This window comes from Lepus europaeus, chromosome X (genome assembly GCF_033115175.1).
Source record: "Lepus europaeus isolate LE1 chromosome X, mLepTim1.pri, whole genome shotgun sequence".
In the NCBI taxonomy this organism is placed as follows: Eukaryota; Metazoa; Chordata; class Mammalia; order Lagomorpha; family Leporidae; genus Lepus; species Lepus europaeus.
In genome coordinates, this window is record NC_084850.1 from 68,429,048 (window position 1) to 68,450,357 (window position 21,310).

Here is a 21,310-nt window from a genome sequence, read left to right on the forward strand (position 1 = left end):
AGCAGAGAGCTGGATTGGAAGTGGAGCAGCTGGGATTCGAACCGGCACCCATATGGGATGCCGGCACTGGAGGCAGCAGCTTTTACCTGCTACACCACAGCACCAACCTCACGGATCATCATTTTTTAAGGATAAATGCATAATAATACAATTCCTGGCTCATATGATCACCTGTTTCATAAGAAACTACCTAAGTATTTTCCTGTGGAGCTCTACCATTTTAGATTTCTATCAGCAATGTATAATATCCAATGTCTCAACATTCTTGTCAGTATTTAATATTGTCAATTTTTTTTTCTTTTTGATTTTAGCTGTTTTCATAGGTTTATATAGTGACAGCTCATTGGATTCTTATTTGATTTTGCTAATGGACATTCATGTTGAACATCTTTCCATGTGCTTATTTTCCATCTGCATATCATCTTCATGAATTAACTATTTTCTACTTGAAGTGTTTATTTTTAGCATTGCTTTGAAAGCTCTTTAAATATTCTAGATCTGAGTGCTTTATCAGATATATGGTTTACAAATATTTTATCCCATTTTAGCTTGAAATCCCATCTTCTTGTTCTTTTGTAGTACAAACCTAAGACAGCTAAAAATGTACATTAATTTTTGTAGGAAGCAAACAGTGGACTCATTGAAAAGATAGTAAAATTGACAAACATTTGGCAATGCTTGTAAAAATAGAAGATAAAACCAAGTTACTAGAATCAGGAATGAACTGGAAGATAATATTACACACTTTGCAGACATGAAATGGATAATAGGGACTACTACAAAAAACTCTACACATACAAATTTGAGATTTAGATGAAATGGACCAATTCCTTGAAAAGTATAAATTACTACTATATGAGATATATTACTTGGATAGCCCTATAACTATTAAGAACATTTAGTTCATCATTAAAATCTTTCCATGAAAACAAATCTCCAGGTCTCTGAAACCTACAGTAAACATGCTTAATCATGAAAAATGTGATGGTTTCCTTCTTAGATATGGAATGCAAACAAAATGTCCACACTGACCCCTGTAATTCAACATAGAACTGGAAATTCTAGCCCAAGAAACAACTTAGAAAAAATAAATAAAAGTTATACAGTTCAGAAAAGAAGAAATAAAACTGTCCTTGTTTGCAGATTACATGATAGTCTATAGAAAATCTCAAGGAATCTACAAAAACATTCCAGTAGGATATCAGGATACAAGATCAACATATGAAAATCAACTGTGCTTTTGTATGGTAAAAATGAGCACATTGAGGATGAAATTAAAAATATAATACCATTGCAATCACTAAAAAAATTAAACCCTTATGTATAAATCTAACAAAACATGTACAGGACCTTTACGAAATGCTAGTAAAAGAATTCAAAACAGCTCTAAATAAATGGGGAGACATTCTGTGATCATAGATTGGAAGAGTCGATATAGTAAAGATGTAAATTCTTCCCAAATTGATATAGAATTAACACAATTTATATTAATATCCCAGCAAGAATATATATTATTATATATTTCTTTTTTATATTGCATTGTCTTTTTTTAATTATTAAACTTTTATTTAATGAATATAAATTTCCAAAGTACAGCTTATGGGTTACAATGGCTTCCCCCCTCCCAAAACTTCCCCCCCACCCACAAATCTCCCCTTTCCCGCTCCCTCTCCCCTTCCAATCACATCAAGATTCATTTTCAATTCTCTTTATATACAGAAGATCAGTTTAGTATATATTAGGTAAAGATTTCAACAGTTTGCCCCCATATAGCAACACAAAGTGAAAAAAAAATACTGTTTGAGTACTAGTTATAGCATTAAATAAGAGTGTACAGCACATTAAAGACAGAGATCCTACACAATATTGTTTTTAAATTAATTAATTTTCTATGCCATTTCCAATTTAACACCAGGATTTTTTTTAATTTCCAATTATCTTTATATACAGAAGATCGATTCAGTATATAATTAGTAAAGATCTCATCAGTTTGTACCCATGCAGAAGCACAAAGTGTAAAAATACTGTTTCAGTACTAGTTATAGCATCACTGCACAGTAGTCAACACATTAAGGACAGATCCCACATGGGATGTAAGTACACAGTGACTTCTGTTGCTGACTTAACAATTTGACCCTCCTGTTCATGGCGTCAGTAATCTCCCTAGGCTCTAGTCATGAGTTGCCAGGGCTATGGAAGCCTTTAGAGTTTGCTGACTTTGATCTTATTCTGATAGGGTCATAGTCAAAGTGGAAGTTCTCTCCTCCCTTCAGAGAAAGGTACCTCCTTCTTTGATGGTCCCGTTCTTTCCACTGGGATCTCACTCACAGAGATCTTTCATTTAGGTCTTCTTCTTTTTTTTTTCTTTTCCATGGTGTCTTGGCTTTCCATGCCTACAATACTCTCATGGGCCCTTCAGCCAGATCCGAATGCCTTAAGGGCTGATTCTGAGGCCAGAGTGTTGTTTAGGACATCTGCCATTCTATGAGTCTGCTGTGTCTCCTACTTCCCATGTTGGATCTTTCTCTCCCTTTTTGATTCTATCAGTTAGTATTAGCAGACACTTGTCTTGTTTCTGTGATCCCTTTGATTCTTAGACCCATCAGAGCCATCGAATGTGAACTGAAATTGATCACTTGGACTAGTGAGATAGCATTGGTACATGCCACCTTGATGGGATTGTATTGGAATCCCCTGGCGCATTTCTAACTCCACCATTTGGGGCAAGATCTCTACGATGAAAACTATAAAACCTTAGAGAAAGAAATAGAAGAGGATACCAAAAAATGGAGAAATCTTCCATGCTCATGGATTGGAAGAATCAATATCATCAAAATGTCCATTCTCCCAAAAGCAATTTATACATTCAATGCAATACCAATCAAGATACAGAAGACATTCTTCTCAGATCTGGAAAAAATGATGCTGAAATTCATATGGAGACACAGAAGACCTCGAATAGCCAAAGCAATCCTGTACAACAAAAACAAAGCCGGAGGCATCACAATACCAGATTTCAGGACATACTGCAGGGCAGTTGTTATCAAAACAGCATGGTACTGGTACAGAAACAGATGGATAGACCAATGGAACAGAATAGAAACACCAGAAATCAATCCAAACATCTACAGCCAACTTATATTTGACCAAAGATCCAAATCTAATCCCTGGAATAAGGACAGCCTATTCAATAAATGGTGCTGGGAAAATTGGATTTCCATGTGCAGAAGCTTGAAGCAAGACCCATACCTTTCACCTTACACAAAAATTCACTCAACATGGATTAAAGACTTAAATCTACAACCCGAAACCATCACATTATTAGAGAGCATTGGAGAAACCCTGCAAGATATAGGTACAGGCAAAGACTTCTTGGAAAAGACCCCAGGAGCACAGGCAGTCAAAAACAAAATTAACATTTGGGATTGCATCAAATTGAGAAGTTTCTGTACTTCAAAAGAAACAGTTAAGAAAGTGAAGAGGCAACTGACAGAATGGGAAAAAATATTTGCAAACTATACTACAGATAAAGGGTTGATAACCAGAATCTACAAAGAAATCAAGAAAATCCAAAACAACAAAACAAACAACCCACTTAAGAGATGGGCCAAGGACCTCAATAGACATTTTTCGAAAGAGGAAATCCAAACGGCCAACAGACACATGAAAAAATGTTCAAGATCACTAGCAATCAGAGAAATGCAAATCAAAACCACAATGAGGTTTCACCTCACCCCGGTGAGAATGGCTCACATTCAGAAATCTACCAACAACAGATGCTGGAGAGGATGTGGGGAAACAGGGACACTAACCCACTGTTGGTGGGAATGCAAACTGGTTAAACCACTATGGAAGACAGTCTGGAGATTCCTCAGAAACCTGAACATAACCCTACCATACAACCCAGCCATCCCACTCCTTGGAATTTACCCAAAGGAAATTAATGTGGCAAATAAAAAAAGCCATCTGCACATTAATGTTTATTGCAGCTCAGTTCACAATAGCTAAGACCTGGAACCAACCCAAATGCCCATCAACAGTAGACTGGATAAAGAAATTATGGGACATGTACTCCATAGAATACTATACAGCAGTAAGAAACAATGAAACCCAGTCATTTGCAACAAGATGGAGGAATCTGGAAAACATCATGCTGAGTGAATTAAGCCAGTCCCAAAGAGACAATATCATTTGTTTTCCCTGATCGGCGACAACTGAGCACCAAAGGGGAAACCTGTTGAAGTGAAATGGACACTATAAGAAACAATGACCTGATCAGCTCTTGTCCTGACTCTAGATGTACAATGTAATACTTTATCCTTTTTAGTATTTGTTGTTGTTTTTGTTGTTCTAGTACTAGTGGTTGAACTCTGTAATTAACACACAATTATTCTTAGGTGTTTAAATTTTAACTGAAAAGTGATCCCTGTTAAATTTAAGAGTGGAAAAAGGGCCGGCGCTGTGGCTTAACAGGCTAATCCTCTGCCTTGCGGCGCCGGCACAACGGGTTCTAGTCCCGGTTGGGGCGCCGGATTCTTTCCCGGTTGCCCCTCTTCCAGGCCAGCTCTCTGCTATGGCCCGGGAAGGCAGTGGAGGATGGCCCAAGTGCTTGGGCCCTGCACCCTCATGAGAGACCAGGAGAAACACCTGGCTCCTGGCTTCGGATCAGCACGATGCGCCGGCCTCAGCGGCCATTGGAGGGTGAACCAACGGCAAAAGGAAGACCTTTCTCTCTGTCTCTCTCTCTCTCACTATCCACTCTGCCAGTCAAAAAAAAAAAAAAAAAAAGAGAGGGAGGAGATGTACAATTTGGGATATGCTCAATTGGACTTGCCCCAAATGGTGGAGTATTATTATATATTTCTAAAATTCACATGTAGAGGAGTGCGTATAGGTAAAAGAATATTTAGGAAAAAAGAAAGAATGTGGAAGGAATCCATCCACTCAATTTCAAGACTTGTTAGATAAATAAAAGAGAATAGAGAACCCGGAAGCAGCCTCTATAAGTATGACTAATTTTGTTAACTTTTGATAAAGGTACAAAAGTAATTCAGTGGGAGAAGGTGGTCTTTTCAAGAAATGATGCTGGGGCAATTGAATAGCCATAGGACCTCAACCTAAATCTCAAAAATGTATTCCAAATACCTCAAGGATTTGAATTTCACATTTAAATTAGATTATGATACCCTTTCTTTGTATGCCAGCTACAATTTCTTCTGTGCAAAAAGGCTTACATAAACACAAAACCACCTTAGATACTCTCTAATGTGAATAAAAACATGAATGCAGCTAACTGTATACTTGGTAAGGTTTTTCAAGAAAAATATGCAGAGCAAAATAGAAGAACTATTAATTTATTCCAAGAAGATTAATTCTTCTTCATATTTATTGGGGGACATTTTACCTTCAAACTCTGGAAATGCAGTACTTTGGATGTATCCAGCATTCAATGATAGCTACAAAGTTTGAAACACATGGATTGTTTTGTAGAGTCCAAGTGAAAATCAGCCAGCAGAGAAGAAAATATTCATGAATATTAGTTTTCGTGAGTTTGCTCACTTTCCCCATTAGAGAAATACTAGTTTAAAGAGCAGAGTTCCTTTTCAATTTCCCATTACATTGTCTTGTTGAGAGCAAATGGCTAGACTTTATAACAAATAAAGAGTTGCAACTTCTTAGTAAAGCTCCTTTAAATTGTCATGTGGTTTCTGTGTTTCTTATTTGTGAATATTGATGCTTATCAAATTGTAAATGAGGAAGCTTTTTTTTAATACTCCTAATCACCCATGATTATGAAGATGATAGCATGAGCAGGAGGAAGATCCCAGTCTCTGTAGGATGCTTCCTGCTGTGAAAGAAAAAAGAAAAAGGCGAGCAGAAACCTATTTATTTTCAACTTATTGATCATGTAATAAGCGAGAATTCTCTCAATAAGAGAGAAAGGAGTGATTATGGATTGTACAATGATAAAGGTAAAATGTTGTGGCAATATTGGAAGTATGTGAGATTTTATTGTACCCCAAGGTTAAAATATTCCCTCTGAATATTTCTCAAAACTGGAAGGCACTGGGAAATGATTCAAAATAGAAATACAATGTCAGTAGACACATTGAAGTTTCATAGAATCATAAAATATAGAAATAATCTCTGAAGTTGCTAATGGTGTGAATATTTGTGCCCCTCCCAACTAACATACTGAAATCCTAATCTCCACAATGAGAGTGTTAGGTGGTGGGGCTTGGAAGGTAATTGTGCCATGAAGGTGGATGTCTCATGAATGGGCTTAGTGCCTTTCAATAGACCACAGAGTGATCCCATGCCATTTCTGCCATGTGAAGTTAGAGAAAAGACAGCTGTCTAGGAAGTGGGCCCTCATCAGATACTGTATGTGCCAGCATGGTCTTGTTGAACTTTTTAGTCTCCACAACTGTGAGAAATAAATTTCTGTTATTTACAAGCCACCCAGCCTATGGTATGTTGTTACAGAAGTCTGTGATGCTTAGTTGCATGTGTCAATTTAAACAGGCTAAGGAGTGCCCAGATCACTGGTAAAATATTTCTGAGTGTATCCGGAGAGTATTCCCAGAAGAGATCAGCATTTGAACACACAGACTAAGTAAAGAAGATGACCCTCACCAATGTGGGTGACCTTCATATAATCTGTTGAAGGCCTGGATATTCCATCCAATCTTTGCATCAAAACATCAGCAATATGGAACATATTACTCTGCAAAGTTTCCCAGTCAAGTGTTTGGAATTTTTTCAAAATGTTCTTCCTTAAACTGAATAAACATTTACTGTCTTATTTCTTCTAGGCATTGTTTCTTTTTTTGTTGTTTTAAAGATTTTATTTATTTATTTGAGAGACAGAGTCACAGACAGTGAGAAGGACAGAGAGAGAGAAAGGTCCTCCATCTGTTGGTTCAGTCCCCAGGTGGCCGCAATGGCTGGAGCTGCACCAGTCTGAAACCAGGAGCCAGGTGCTTCTTTCCCGGTCTCCCACGAGGGTGCAGGGGCCCAAGGACTTGGGCCATCTTCTACTGCTTTCCCAGGCCACAGCAGAGAGCTGGATTGGAAGAGGAGCAGCCGGGACTAGAACTGACACCCATATGGGATGCTGGTGCCACAGGCAGAGGATTAACCTACTGAGCCACGGCGCTGGCCCCATAGGCGTTGTTTCTTGTTTTTTACTCCAGATCCTCTTCACTCCAAACTCTCTCTCTTCTATGTTCAAATTATCAAACATGTAAAGGGCAATTGCTTTCTCTTTCAAATTAAACAACCCTACTTCTTCCAACAGTTTTATATGACCCATGGGCAAGTTATTTTGTCACTCTAGGTCTCAGATTTCTTACGTGCAACATCAGGGAACTGGTTTCCAATCCTTTACTTTCTTGGATAATAAATGCCTTTCCAGTACTATCATAATATAAAATAATTATATCTTGTCAATCAGAACTCCTGAGTATTGATAGCACAAACATAATGACTATTAAAAATACACACTCTCAGTCCTTATAACTGTCTAGGTACATTTTTGTTAAACAATGTGAAACTATATTCCAAGGTTTTAATTTAATTTAATTTAAATGCATATTAGTGTATATTTAAAATCTGTACATCTTCCTGTTAGACATTCATTCATTCATTCCACAAATATTACCAAACATCTACTGTGTACCAAACACTTTTCTGGTGCTGGAGATATAGTGGTAAACATAACAGGCATGTTCCACATCCTCCTGGAACTTACACTTATAATCTAATAGCAGTATAGACAATAAGCAAATACGTAAGCAAATATTAATTACAAATTTTGACCAAGTGTTATGAAGAGAAAGAATCAGCTAGAATATTTAGCCCCATTGACATAGTGAAGTCTTTTCCAAATGTGCCTGATATAAGAATTATTGAAGAAAGAAAAACAGCTTCTCAGGTTTTTCCTTGCAAATCTTGATTCAGTAGGTCCAAAATGGGATGATCTGTATTTTTAAGAACCATTCAAGGTAATTCTGCTGAGAAGGCATACATGGTGAGGTAGGACTAGAAATAATTTTATACTGGAAGTAAAGACAGCATGGATGTAGCCACTGATAGACTATGTGATCTTGATGGCAGACACAGACACACACACAGAGTCTTCAAAAAATTCATGGAAAAATGAATTTTTCACATTATGAAAAAAGTATGTATGGATTTCAATTTTTTATGCACATAAACTTTGAATTCCATTTTCCACTAACTTTCTGAAGTACCCTCATATATACATGGTATCAAACTCAGTCTCAAGGTGCCCACCAACTTTAAGTAAATATCTATGCTAGATTAATAGTTTACTGTGCAGTAAACAAATACTTATATTTAAAAACCTTTTCCAGTCATGCTCTTTTGAAAATGTATATAATCTAAAATGTAAAAACATACAACTATCTTCAATGAAAAGTCTAACAAAATATAAATATATTACATTCAAGCATATGCTATTCATACAAATATTTGACCACACAAGAGTACATTTTGACATCTACTATAACCCAAACATAGATGGAAAGAGCAGGCATTAAATTGAATTGGTAGCAAGATAGGAGAGAGAATTAACTTGTATTGTAAACATTTTCTATTCTTTCTAAAATTATATTTATTTGAGAAAGAGAGAGAGGGAGGGAGGGAGAGAGAGAAAGAGGGAGGGAGAGAGAGAGAGTGAGAGAGAAAGAGAGAGAGAGAGAGGGAGAGAGAAAATATCCAACCATTGGTTCACTCTCCAAATTCCCAAAATAGTTGGGTTAGAGCCAGGTCAAAGCCAAGATCCTAGAGATTAATCTGACTCTCCCATGTGCTGGCAGGGACCCAAGTTATTTGAGCCAACTTGCTGTCTCCCAGGGTGCACATAATAAGAAGCTGAAACGAAGAGCAAAGCTGGGACTTGAACCCCTGCACTCCTACAGGATGTGGATGTTGCAAGCAGCATCTTTAGTGCTGGGCCAAATGTCCTCAGTGGAACTTTTCTTGAGAACTTATGGTTCTACAAACTTATCCAGACATAATATCCCCAAACTGTCCTTTGATATATTATTCCCATTTACTTATAACTGAAGCTCAAAGACATTAAAATTTTGACCATCCTGAATTCCAAGTACTTTGAGAAGTCTGTTTTGTTTTTCCTGGCATGTAGAAGAGTTCTGGCATGTTAGAGGTATTCACTTAACTTTGATAAATTAATAAGCCAGTAAATAATACATATAAACTTGTGAATGAAATTTCAAGGTAAAGAAATATATGCACATAAATAATAATACTCAGTAAGTTCAAAGGAAAACTAATGGTTAAGTTGCTTCCTAGACTTCTTATAAGTACAAAAGTCTTACTTTATTTGTAGTTTCACTTTCCACAGTGTCAGTTACCCATGGTTAATTTCAGTCGGAATATATTAATGTTTGTCTTGATTCTTTTAAGACAGAGACTACATTCACAGACCTTTTATTACAGTATATTGTTACAATTGTTTTATTTTATTACTAGGTATTGTTGCCAGATTCTGGCTGTGCCTAGTTTATAAATCACACTTTGTCATATATATGTATAGGAAAAATAAAGTGTACGTATGCACACACACACGATTTCATGGTTTCAGATGTCAACCTTGGAATGTATCTCCTGTGAATAAGGGAGGACTAGTGTATAAGACAAAAGAAGAGAAAATGTATGTAAAATTTTCTTTTTTTTTCTTTTTTTTTTTGACAGGCAGAGTGGACAGTGAGAGAGAGACAGAGAGAAAGGTCTTCCTTTGCCGTTGGTTCACCCCCCAGTGGCCGCTGCGGCCAGCGCCTTGCGGCCAGTGTGCTGCGCCGATCCAAAGCCAGGAGCCAGGTGCTTCTTCCTGGTCTCCCATGCGGGTGCAGGGCCCAAGCACTTGGGCCATCCTCCACTGCACTCCTGGGCCACAGCAGAGAGCTGGACTGGAAGAGGAGCAACGGGGACAGAATCCGGCGTCCACCGCAGGCGGAGGATTCGCCTATTGAGCCGCGGCGCTGGCCTAAAATTTTCAAATTATATCACAAATGATGGTTAACTAGACATCCTAAGTCAAAGTTCATTTTGGTGATTGGTAACTAGCAGGTCTATTAGATTTAAAAACATTTAAATAGCTTCTCCTGAAATCTAAAGAATATATTTATATGGCAAACACATTCTCCTTTAGAATAATTTATCAAATGTTACAGAAGAGGTTTCTCTAAGAACATATCATCTTTTAAAATCTTCTCTCTGCGGTGAGCATGCTGGCATATAGGAAAATCACTAGGAACAAAATGATATGAAGTAGGTTCCTATTCTTTCATCTAGTAGGAGTTTTACCTAATCATAATTACTTCTTCCATCTTTTTCTGCATTTTTAGACTTTTTCTAGAAATAGCAGACTCTGTATATAGTCATGGCTGACTGAGGAGTCTAACATCAATGTCTTTGGCCCTTTTTAACCGTAAGTATGCCTAAAATCTTTTTTTTAAAGACCTATTTATTTATTTGAAAGAGTTACACAGAGAGAGGAGAGGTAGAGAGAGAGAGAGAGAGAGAGGTCTTCCATCTGATGGCTCACTCCCCAATTGACCGCAATGGCTGGAGCTGCGCCGATCCGAAGCCAGGAGCCAGGAGCCTCCTCCGAGTCACCTAGGCAGGTGCAGGGGCCCAAAGACATCCCAAAGCATCCTCCACTGCTTTCCCAGACCACAGCAGAGAGCTGGATTGGAAGTGGAGCTGCTGGGTCTCAAACAGGCACCCATATGGGATGCCGGCGCTGCAGGCCAGGGTACTAACCTGCTGAGCCACAGTGCTGGCCCCAAGTGTGCCTAAAATCTATTACTACCAGAAAGAATACTAGCCATTTACCCACTGGATATCTTATATTTAGTGATGGGAGTGTATGTTGTTTAAATCTTTTAAAATTTTATTTTTACTTAACTGAAAGGCAGAGAGAGAGAGAGAGAGAGAGAGGGAGAGAGAGGGTTATAGAGACAGAAAGCTCCCATTCACTTTTCACTCCTTTTTTTAAAAAATATTTTATTTATTTATTTGAAAGGTAGAGTTACAGAGAGAGGGAGAGATAGAAAGGTCTTTTACCTGCTGCTTCACTCCCCAAATGGCTGCAATGGCCAGAGCTGAGCTGATCCGAAAGCAGGGGCCAGGAGCTTCTTCTGGGTCTCCCACATTGGGTGCAAGGGCCCAAGAACTTGGGCCATCCTCCATTGCTTTCCCAGGCCATAATCAGAGAGCTGGATCAGAAGAGGAGCAGCTGGGACTAGAATCAGTGCCTATATGGGATGCCGGTGCCGCAGGTGGAGGCTTAGCCTACTACACAGGCCCTATTTACTTGTTCACTCTTAAAAAGCCCACAACAGCTGGGGCTGGGCCATCCCAAAGCCTGGAGTCAGGAACTCAGTCTGGGTCTCCCACACGGGTTGCAGGAGAACCCAACTACTTGAGTCATCACCTGCTGCCGCCCAGGGATTTCATTAGCAGGAAATTGGAATCGGAAGTGAAACCAGACTGCAACCCAGACACTATGATATGGGATGCAGGCAAACATCTGCTCAGAGTGTCTTTTTTTTTTTTTTTTTGACAGGCAGAGTGGACAGTGAGAGAGAGAGAGAGACAGAGAGAAAGGTCTTCCTTTTGCCGTTGGTTCACCCTCCGATGGCCACTGAGGCCGGCGCATCGTGCTGATCCGAAGCCAGGAGCCAGGTGCTTCTCCTGGTCTCCCAAGCGGGTGCAGGGCCCAAGGACTTGGGCCATCCTCCACTGCCTTCCCGGGCCATAGCAGAGAGCTGGCCTGGAAGAGGGGCAACCTGGACAGAATCCGGCGCCCCGACCGGGACTAGAACCCGGTGTGCCGGCGCCGCAGGCTGAGGATTAGCCTGTTGAGCCCGGTACTGGTCGCAAGGACTTCTAAATATGTGTGGAGTCTGAAAGCCAATGTCATGAAACAAGGTGCTTATTAGTACCAGTTGAGATTGAATAAGAAAAAAGGAAAGAACAACTGAGCAGTAAATTTGTGGATACATTTGAAGATATCTGACTGAAAGCTGAGCAAAAGAACGATCAAAAAATGGAAATCTCAGAATAATAGCTGTATTTCAAGTACAGAAAATAAGCAATATAGATTGGAGCAGATCAGAAGATTTCAGGAAAGATTTCTGTAAGGTGATGGGAGTTTTTACATTACCAAATGTCTGAATGTATTGAGGCAAGATACATTCAACTGGGAAAGAGCTTGAGGACAAATTAACAGGAAGTACTTAGAAAATTAAGTAAGTACACATATAAATACCAAAAATAAAATAAATAAATTATGAGCCCCAGGGGAACAAAATAATGCTATACAGAAAGTGAAAAGATGATTTGAACTACATAATTCAAACGTGCAAAGTACTTATATAGTGGTAATAATGTTAACATTGAATATTGAAATAGCCAAAACTGAATGATGATAAGGAGAGAGGATGTACCTACGGAACACATGAAATCTATTGTCTTTATATTAATAAATTTTTAAAGAAAAATCAACAGAGAATGCCTAACATTGGAAACTCAAAAAGTAGCAATATAAACAAGTATGCTGGTTATTCCCTGTATGTGTCCTTACACAAGGTTTAGCTGGACACATGGCTGCTCACAGTAAAACGACATTTGCAGCTTTCCTTGCAGTTTGTTATGATCATGTGACTAATTTTTAGCCAATGGGATGTAAGTGAAAGTATCTTATGGTAGTTTCTGGAAATTCTCTTTAAAAAAATAGCTGGTACACACCCTTTGCCCCTTCTTCCCCCTCTGTCATGCTGCCTGGATCATCTGTGACATTATTTTGGATTTTGAGTACAGAGCTATATTAGAGGTGTGCAGAATGGAAGCTGGAAGACACCAGAGTCTCTGAGGAATTCATAGGTCAGATATGCCATGACAGCTACTAATTGCATGCCCCTAGACTTAAAAAAAAAAGGAAATCTTGTCAATGTAACAACTTGAGTCCTTCAGTTACTCACAGCTAAACCTAATCCTAATCCATATAGCACATACTCATGGATGGACATAAATACCAAAGGGATAATTTAAAAGAGTAGAAAGTAATTCACTTGGCTACTGGAAAATGGTAGGAGGGGAGGAGTGAGGAACGTTGACTGTGTAGTAAGTTCTACAGAATTTGACTTCTTAAACTATCTATACATATAATTTTTATTTTTAAAAAACAACAATGACAGCAAAAACAAATGCTCTACATTGCCCTGTTTGGTGTGTTTGCTTCACCTCTTCATACTATGATCCTACTCTAATTTTTCAGTCATTTATATTCTTTTTTCTTTTTTTTTTTAATTTTTGACAGGCAGAGTGGACAGTGAGAGAGAGAGAGATAGAGAGAAAGGTCTTCCTTTGCCGTTGGTTCACCCTCCAATGGCCACCGCGGTAGGCGCGCTGCGGCCGGCGCACCGCGCCGGTCCGATGGCAGGAGCCAGGTGCTTCTCCTGGTCTCCCATGGGGTGCAGGGCCCAAGCACTTGGGCCATCCTCCACTGCACTCCCTGGCCACAGCAGAGAGCTGGCCTGGAAGAGGGGCAACCGGGATAGGATCGGTGCCCCGACCGGGACTAGAACCCGGTGTGCCGGCGCCGCAAGGCAGAGGATTAGCCTATTGAGCCGCGGCGCCGGCCAGTCATTTATATTCTTGTGTCATGCCCTATGCTAGACTATAAGCTCCTGAAAAATAGGAATAGTGTAATAATGTCTAATGCATTTCTCTCTCCTTGTTAATATACACTCACGCATAGCTACATACTCAGAAAATACAAGATTGAATTTGATTTCCTATCTGGATCCCAACAAGAAAAAGCATTTCTCTGAACAGGATAGTATTTATTTTGGGAAATTTGCACTCTACAACTCCTTTCTATATATTGCTCTTTCTTCATATATCATATGTATGAAAAAATACTTTATTTCTCCTAGAATAGTTTAATGTTTTGCCACTTATTCTTCAATAGTACTTTGCAACTGATCTTCTGGGATGATCCTCCAGTGTGTGCTAGAAGCTGACTCATATTTGCTCAACCAGAGCCAACTCTTAGCATCTATTCCCAACTTTGCATTGACTGAGATATGGAATCAGCTATGGTGGGAATATTTATACCATGGAAACCAGCAAATGCTATACAATATGGCTATTTTTCTCCATAAAGTGCTGATTGCTAAATATTTACTAGGCTAACACTATGTGAATCTCAAATCAACAACTTTTAAAAAATATTTATTTATTTGAAAGGCAGAGTTACAGAGAGGAAGAGACACAGAGAGAGGTCTTCCATCCTTTGGTTCACTCCCCAAATGGCTGCAATGAAGTCAGTAGCTTCAGCCAGGTCTCCCATGTGGGTGCAGGGGCACAAACACTTGGGCCATCTTCTGTTGGTTTTCCAGGTGCATTGGCAGGGAGCTGGAATGGAAGTGGAACAGCTGGGACTCCAACTGCCACCTGTTTGGGATACCAGCACCACAGGTGGTGGCTTAACATGCTATGCCACAGTGCTGGCCCCAACATCTTTCAAATGCAGCATAAACTACTGTTCCTATGACTGGTAAATATAATTTTTTAGTCTATCATTCATTATCTAATAGTGAGATTTATTTCATATTACTTTGTGCGGTTTTTATTTTTTTAAACATTTTATTTATGAGAGAGGGAGGAGAGAGAGAGAGAGAGAGAGAGAGAGAGAGAGAGAGAGAGAGATCCCATCCACTGAATCACTGCCCAAACGCCAACAATAGTCCAGGCCAGGGTCTGAGACTAGGAACAAGGAAATCAATGACAAGTCCAAGTCTCCCAAAAGTGTGCCTGGAACCCAATTACTTGAATCATCATTGCTGTCTCATAGGATAAGTTGCCTCGCACAACAAGCTGGAATCACGAGCTGGAGCCAGGTATAAAACACAGGCATTCAAATACAGGGCATGGGAGTCTTAACCAGTGTCTTAAGCACTAGGCCAAACACCTGCCCTATCTTACACAATTTTAAATAACACTACTAAAATATATCCAATATATCATACAATTCTCACTTAATTTGAATAATTAAAATTTTTGATATATTCATAGAGCTGTGCAACAATCACCACTATATAATTCCAGAGCATTTTCTTTGTGCCAAAAGCAAATCTCACACCTACTAGTAGTCATTTTTCTTCTTCCCTACCCCAGCTCCTAGAAACTGCTAATCTAATCTTTGTAAATATATTTCTGCATATTTCATACAAATACAGACATACAATATGAGGCCTTTTGTGAGTGGCTTCTTTTACTTTCAAGGTTCATCTATTTTGTAGCATGCATCAATATTTCATTACTTTATATGGATCTATAATATTCCAATATATGCATATATGAAGGTGCCTCAAAAATTCATGAAAAATGTAGTTAAAAGATAATGTATATTTTCCATGAACTTTTTAATACCCTTCATACCACATTTTGCTTATTCATTCACTTGGTGGACATTTGAGCTATTTATACTTTGCGTCTAGTATGAATAATGTATGAATATTATGTTATGGATATTTGTGAGTTGTCATATGTTTTTCATTATTTCTATTATAATTGTAAATCTAGGAGTAGAATTATTAGGTCATATGAGAACTCTATATTAAACTTTTCGAGGACAGTTTTGCAAAGCAGTCAAAAGATTCTACATTCTCACCAGTAGTGTATAAAGATTCCAATTTCTCCATATTCTGACCAAAGCTTATTATCTGTATTTTTCATCATAGCCATCACAGTGCATGTTAAGCGGTATCTCACTAGTGACTTGATTTCCATTTCCATAATGACCAGTGATGTTGAACATATTTTCATGTGTCCATTGGCCATTTGTATATTTTCTTTAAAGAAACAGCTATTCAGATCCTTTGTTTCTTTTTAAATTGCATTATTTAACTTTTCATTATTGAGTTGTAAGTGTTCTTTATTCTGTATATGATTTCAAAAAGTTATCTCCGATTCTGTGAGTTATATTTTCATTTTATTGATGACATCGTTTGTAGCAACAAATGCAATTTTTGAAACCTCTCATTGGTGCACTCATCAGCTACAGCAAGAAAATTATTAGAAATGCCTTACCCGAACTATTTCACAGTCAACATTTAATTCAGTTGCAACAGCTTCAATTTTCTCTCTGCAAACAGAGCCCAGGCTTGTCATGCCATTGTCCCAGTACTTCTTAAGGGTAGCTAAGTCTCGGTCACTGAACTGAGTGCGGTCCTGTAGCTGAAAAACATGTTTCCAAAATTAGAATAATCCAAGAAAATAGAGAGAGTACCATCCACTTAGGTGAGATGTCCTAGGTTACTTTCAACACATAAGAATAAATAAATTCATTTCACAACTCTTATCCTGGGTTCCTTAATTCTGAAAATTAGCACTTTCGTTATTTTAATTTCCACTATATAAAACAGTGTGCTAGGATGAAATGAGAATTTAGTACAGTGATAGCAACTTTAAAATGTTGTTTTAAGTGGTTTTAATTACACAAGTACTACACATAAATATAAAGAAAATATATAGAAAACATTTTAACATATATTTTGTTTTTCCACACTATACATATTCACATTCACATACTACACACAGTTTAAAAAACAGACAGGATTATATCTGCTCTGCCTTTTGATAAATTAATCTATGTTTGTCATTATAAATCTAGGCATTATTCTCCTATGATTGTTTCAATTAATGAAAAATGTAAGTAAAGGAAATATAAGAAGATAATGTACTGCTAAAATCATATTTACGGCTTCAGAAAGTTTCATAATAAGCATACCATTTTTGTTCATAAGCTTTTTCATTCAATAAACGATGGACTTTATATATTGCTTTAATTCAATGAATCCTGGAAACATCCCTAGGAAGTAAATTAGAAACATAAAAGAATAATGACCTCTATTTTGCTGATAAAGGCGTCAGGAAAAGAAAGGTCAAAGGACTCATTCAACAGGCCACAGAATGTCCGATGGCAGAGCTGGAAATAGAAATATCTGTTTTTTTTTTTTTTTCTAGTGGCTTTATCCCTATGATGTCTCCAATTATCTCAAGAGGTGGTGGAAAAATCTAAAAACAGACTTTAATTAAAAATATATATCCTGCAAAGCCCTGTGTGTGTCTGTATGTGTTTATGATGAGAGAAGGAGGAAGGGGGAGAAAGTGAGGGAGAGACGGGGAGAGAGAGCGAGAGAGCGAGCAAGCAAGCTTGTAAGTCTGTGAGAGTGAGTGAACTGAGGACAAATGATGCAAATCATGACATGAGTTATGAGGTTCTGTTGCTGCCTTCTGTCCAGGATAATATATTCTGGTCACACACAGATGATAGACCTCGAATAACTGAAATTTAAAATGGAACCACTTACTAAATTAGATTCAGAAAATGGGGAAATAATACAACATATAAAACATGACTTAAGTAAAAAAATATTTGCCACAGCTAAAACTGATGTAACATTAACAACATTCACAGATTTGTTTGCTTTAAAGCTACAACCTTGGGAATAGTAATGTTAGCCACTGGGTGTGTGAGGGGGAAGCAATATGTGAATTCTCAGTTTATTACTAAGAGTGAAATTAAATTGAATAATTAAGGCCTGTCTCTTTATAAGAAATATAGTATTTTCTGTGTGGTGTGATAATAAATTTCATTATCAGCGAAATCTGTTCCCCTCAACTTAAGAAAACCCTGATGAGTAACATTCATTATAAGTACTAATACTAAATTACACGTTCCCAGTAAATGAATCAAAACATGTCATCCTTTTTTTTTAAATATAGAGGAATAATCCTCAAGTTATTTGCTGCATAAAAAAAATCAAATTAGGTGTTCATCCAACATTGATCATACACTAGTGTTGCTTAATTCTCAAAATATAGAGCAGAATAAATGGTAGAATGTTCTAGGTAGCTTCAAATAATTCTTCATAACAGCTACCATAAATATTCCCATAATTTTCCATTGCATCAAATTCTCCAGTGCAAACTAACCTACATTACTGTCAGGATAGAAGGAATAATGAACAGAACCCTGAACACACTCAGCCAATTAATTTGTAATTCATTTAGAGAACATACAATGCTGATTCATCCCGTAAATTGAACTAAATAAAACCTGATTTGATTTGCCAGAAATGTGCTGGGGTCTTAGCATTAGCAATGCTGAAGGCGACCTATTATGACAATGTCTATTAAGGTCTATTAAGTAGAAGTTTACAAGGGAACAACAGTTAATTTTAAAGCTCCTAAGAGCATATTTTAACTAAGAAAATAAAGCAATGAAAATCAATTAGCATTAAAACGGTGAATACCCATTTAGAGAAGGAAAAGAGGATGGACATTTAAAGAAGTTAATTCTTCCCCAAGGAAGACTGAAATTGAAGTCAGTTTGGCTTTCATTGTTTTTAAATTTGTTGATTTATTTATTAGAAAAGCAGAGTAACAAAGTGAGATGGAAAATTAGGGAAATGCAAATCAAAACCACAATGAGGTTTTACTTCACCCTTGTTGGAATGGCTCACATACAGAAATCAACTAACAACAGATGCTGGCGAGGATGTGGGGAAAAAGGGACACTAACCCACTGTTGGTGGGAATGCAAACTGGTAAAGCCACTATGGAAGACAGTTTGGAGATGTCTCAGAAATCTGAATGTAGCCCTACCACACGACCCAGCCATCTCATTCCTCAGAATTTACCCAAGGGAAATTAAATTGGCAAACAAAAGAGCTATCTGCACCTCAATGTTTATTGCAGCTCAATTCACAATAGCTAAGACATGGAATCAACCTAAATGCCAATCAATGGAAGACTGGATAAAGAAATTAGGGGATATGTACTCTATGGAATACTACACAGTGACAAAAAAATGAAATCCGGTCATTTGCAACAAAATGGAGGAATCTGGAAAACATCATGCTGAGTGAAATAAGCCAGTCCAAAAAGGTCAAATATCATATGTTCTCCCTGATCTGTGACAACTAACTGAACACCTAAAAGGAAACCTGTAGAAGTGAAACTGACACTATGAGAAGCAATGGCTTGATCCTCCTTTGTCATGACTGTCAAGGAACAGCTTATTATTTTACTTTATTTTATTTTTTACTATTTTCTTTTTATACTTAATACCATTGGTTGAACTCTTTACTTAACATAAAATTATTCTTAGGTGTTTAAATCCAATTGAAAATTGATCCCTGTTAAAAATAAGAGTGGGAATAAGAAAGGGAGGAGATATACTGTTTGGCACATGTTCTCACAAACTTACCCCTAAGGGTAAAGCTAAAAACTTGCCATTAATTTTTAAAATACTAACACCATCTTATTAAAAGTGATCATTTTAAGTACAAAACTGATCATACAGATAGGAATAAGTGTCAAAGGGATCACATAAATAAGTCCAAGTGTCTGCTAATGATAATAGATACAATTGAAAAGGAGAGAATGATCCAACATGGGAAGCAGGCCACATAGCAGACTCATAGGATGATGAACGCACTAAAGAGAACTCTGGCCTTAGAATCAGCCCTTAAGGCATCCAGATCTGGCTAAAAAGCTCCTGAGAACATTTCAGGCATGGAAAGCCAAGACATTGTGGCAAAAAATGGCCTAAATGAATCTCTGTGAGTGAGATCCAAGTGGAAAGAAGAGGCCATCAAAGAAGGAAGTACTTTTCTCTGAAGGGAGGAAAGAACTTCCATTTTGATTATGGCCCTGTCTAAATACTGATGGAGTCTGTGAACTCAAGAGGCTTCTGTAGCCTTGGCAGCTCATGACAAGAGCCTCGGGTGATTACTGACATCATAAATAAGTGTCAATTGTTAAATCAACAACAGGAGTCACTGTGCACTTGCTCTCCATGTAGGACCTTTGTCCTTAATGAGTTGTATTATGAGAATTAGTGGTAAAACTAGTCTTCAAACAGTACTTTATACTTTGTGTTTCTGTGTGGATACAAACTTTTGAAATCTTTGCTTAGTATAGAGCTGATCTTCTATATATAAAGATAATTAAAAATGAATCTTAATGAAGAATGGGATGGAAGAGTGTGTAGGAGGTGGGAGAGTGGGTGGGAGGGCTGGTAGGGGAGGAAAAAAGCTGTACCTATGGAATTTATATATATATATGTGTGTGTGTGCATATATATATATATATATATATATATATAAAATAAAAGCTTTCTAAAAATAAAAAAATGTTGTAACAAAATTGTGATATATACGAGTGTGGTGTTTCCTGTTTTAAATACCTATGAGGGGCTGGAACTGTGGCATAGGTGGTAAAGCCGCAGCCTGCAGTGCCAGCATCCCATATGGGCGCCAGTTCAAGTGCCGGCTGCTCCACTTCCTATCCGACTCTCTGCTCTGGCCTGGGAAAGCCGTAGAGGATGGCCCATGTCCTTGGGCCCCTGTACCCACTTGGAGATCCAGAAGGGGTTCCTGGCTCCTGGCTTTGGATTGGCGCAGCTCTGGCTTTTGTAGCCAGTTGGGGAGTGAACCAGCAGATGGAGGACCTCTCTCTCTTTTTCTCTCTGCCTCTCCTTCTCTCTCTGTAACTCTGACTTTTAAATAAATAAATAAATCTTTAAAAAAGTACATATGTGAAACAACTATATATGTATGCTTAGATGAAACTCTTAAGAAAATTTAATTGATTAATTTATTTTATTTGAAAGCGAGACAGCGGCATATCTCTCATCTTCTGTTCCAATCCCCAAATGCCCACAAGAGCTGGAATTGGGCCCAACCAAAGCCAGAAACTGGGACTTCAATCCAGGCCTCCAATGTGGATGTAAAGGACTCAAATACTTGCGCCATCACCTGATGCCTCCCAGGGTGTGCATTAGCAGGAAGCTGGAATTGGGCATGTGCCTCAGCACTCTGATATGGGATGTGGGTGTCCAGACCAGCTTCTTAATCACTATGCAAAACACCCTTCTCTAAACTTAGATGAAGCTATTTTGAAATGGCAACTATTTAAACTTTCTAACTCAACTGGTACTTTCCTAAGAGTCCTCCAGCATTTTTCCATATTCATTTATTACATTGCCCCATACTGATCATCAGCCCAGATGCTATCCCATGCAGCTGAGATTTCAAACTTGTTTCCTGAAAGTCTGTTCATCATTTTACACAATTATTAGTGCCTTTGTAGCAGAGATCATGGTGGGTGTTTGACCAGCGGTTGAGATCCTAGTTAAGATGCCCACATCCTACATAAGAGTGGCCAGATTCGATTCTTCTGT

General features: G+C 38.1%; 1 protein-coding gene across 3 annotated transcripts in view; it reads right to left on the reverse strand.

Annotated features, from left to right (window-relative positions):
* HDX (highly divergent homeobox) overlaps positions 1-21,310 on the reverse strand; it is a 154,791-nt gene that overhangs the window by 27,330 nt on the left and 106,151 nt on the right. For all 3 annotated transcript variants that reach the window (XM_062183540.1, XM_062183539.1, XM_062183538.1), the window contains one exon: positions 16,150-16,296. In XM_062183540.1, the coding sequence (XP_062039524.1) occupies positions 16,150-16,296 (147 nt within the window). The remainder of the gene's footprint in view (positions 1-16,149; positions 16,297-21,310) is intronic.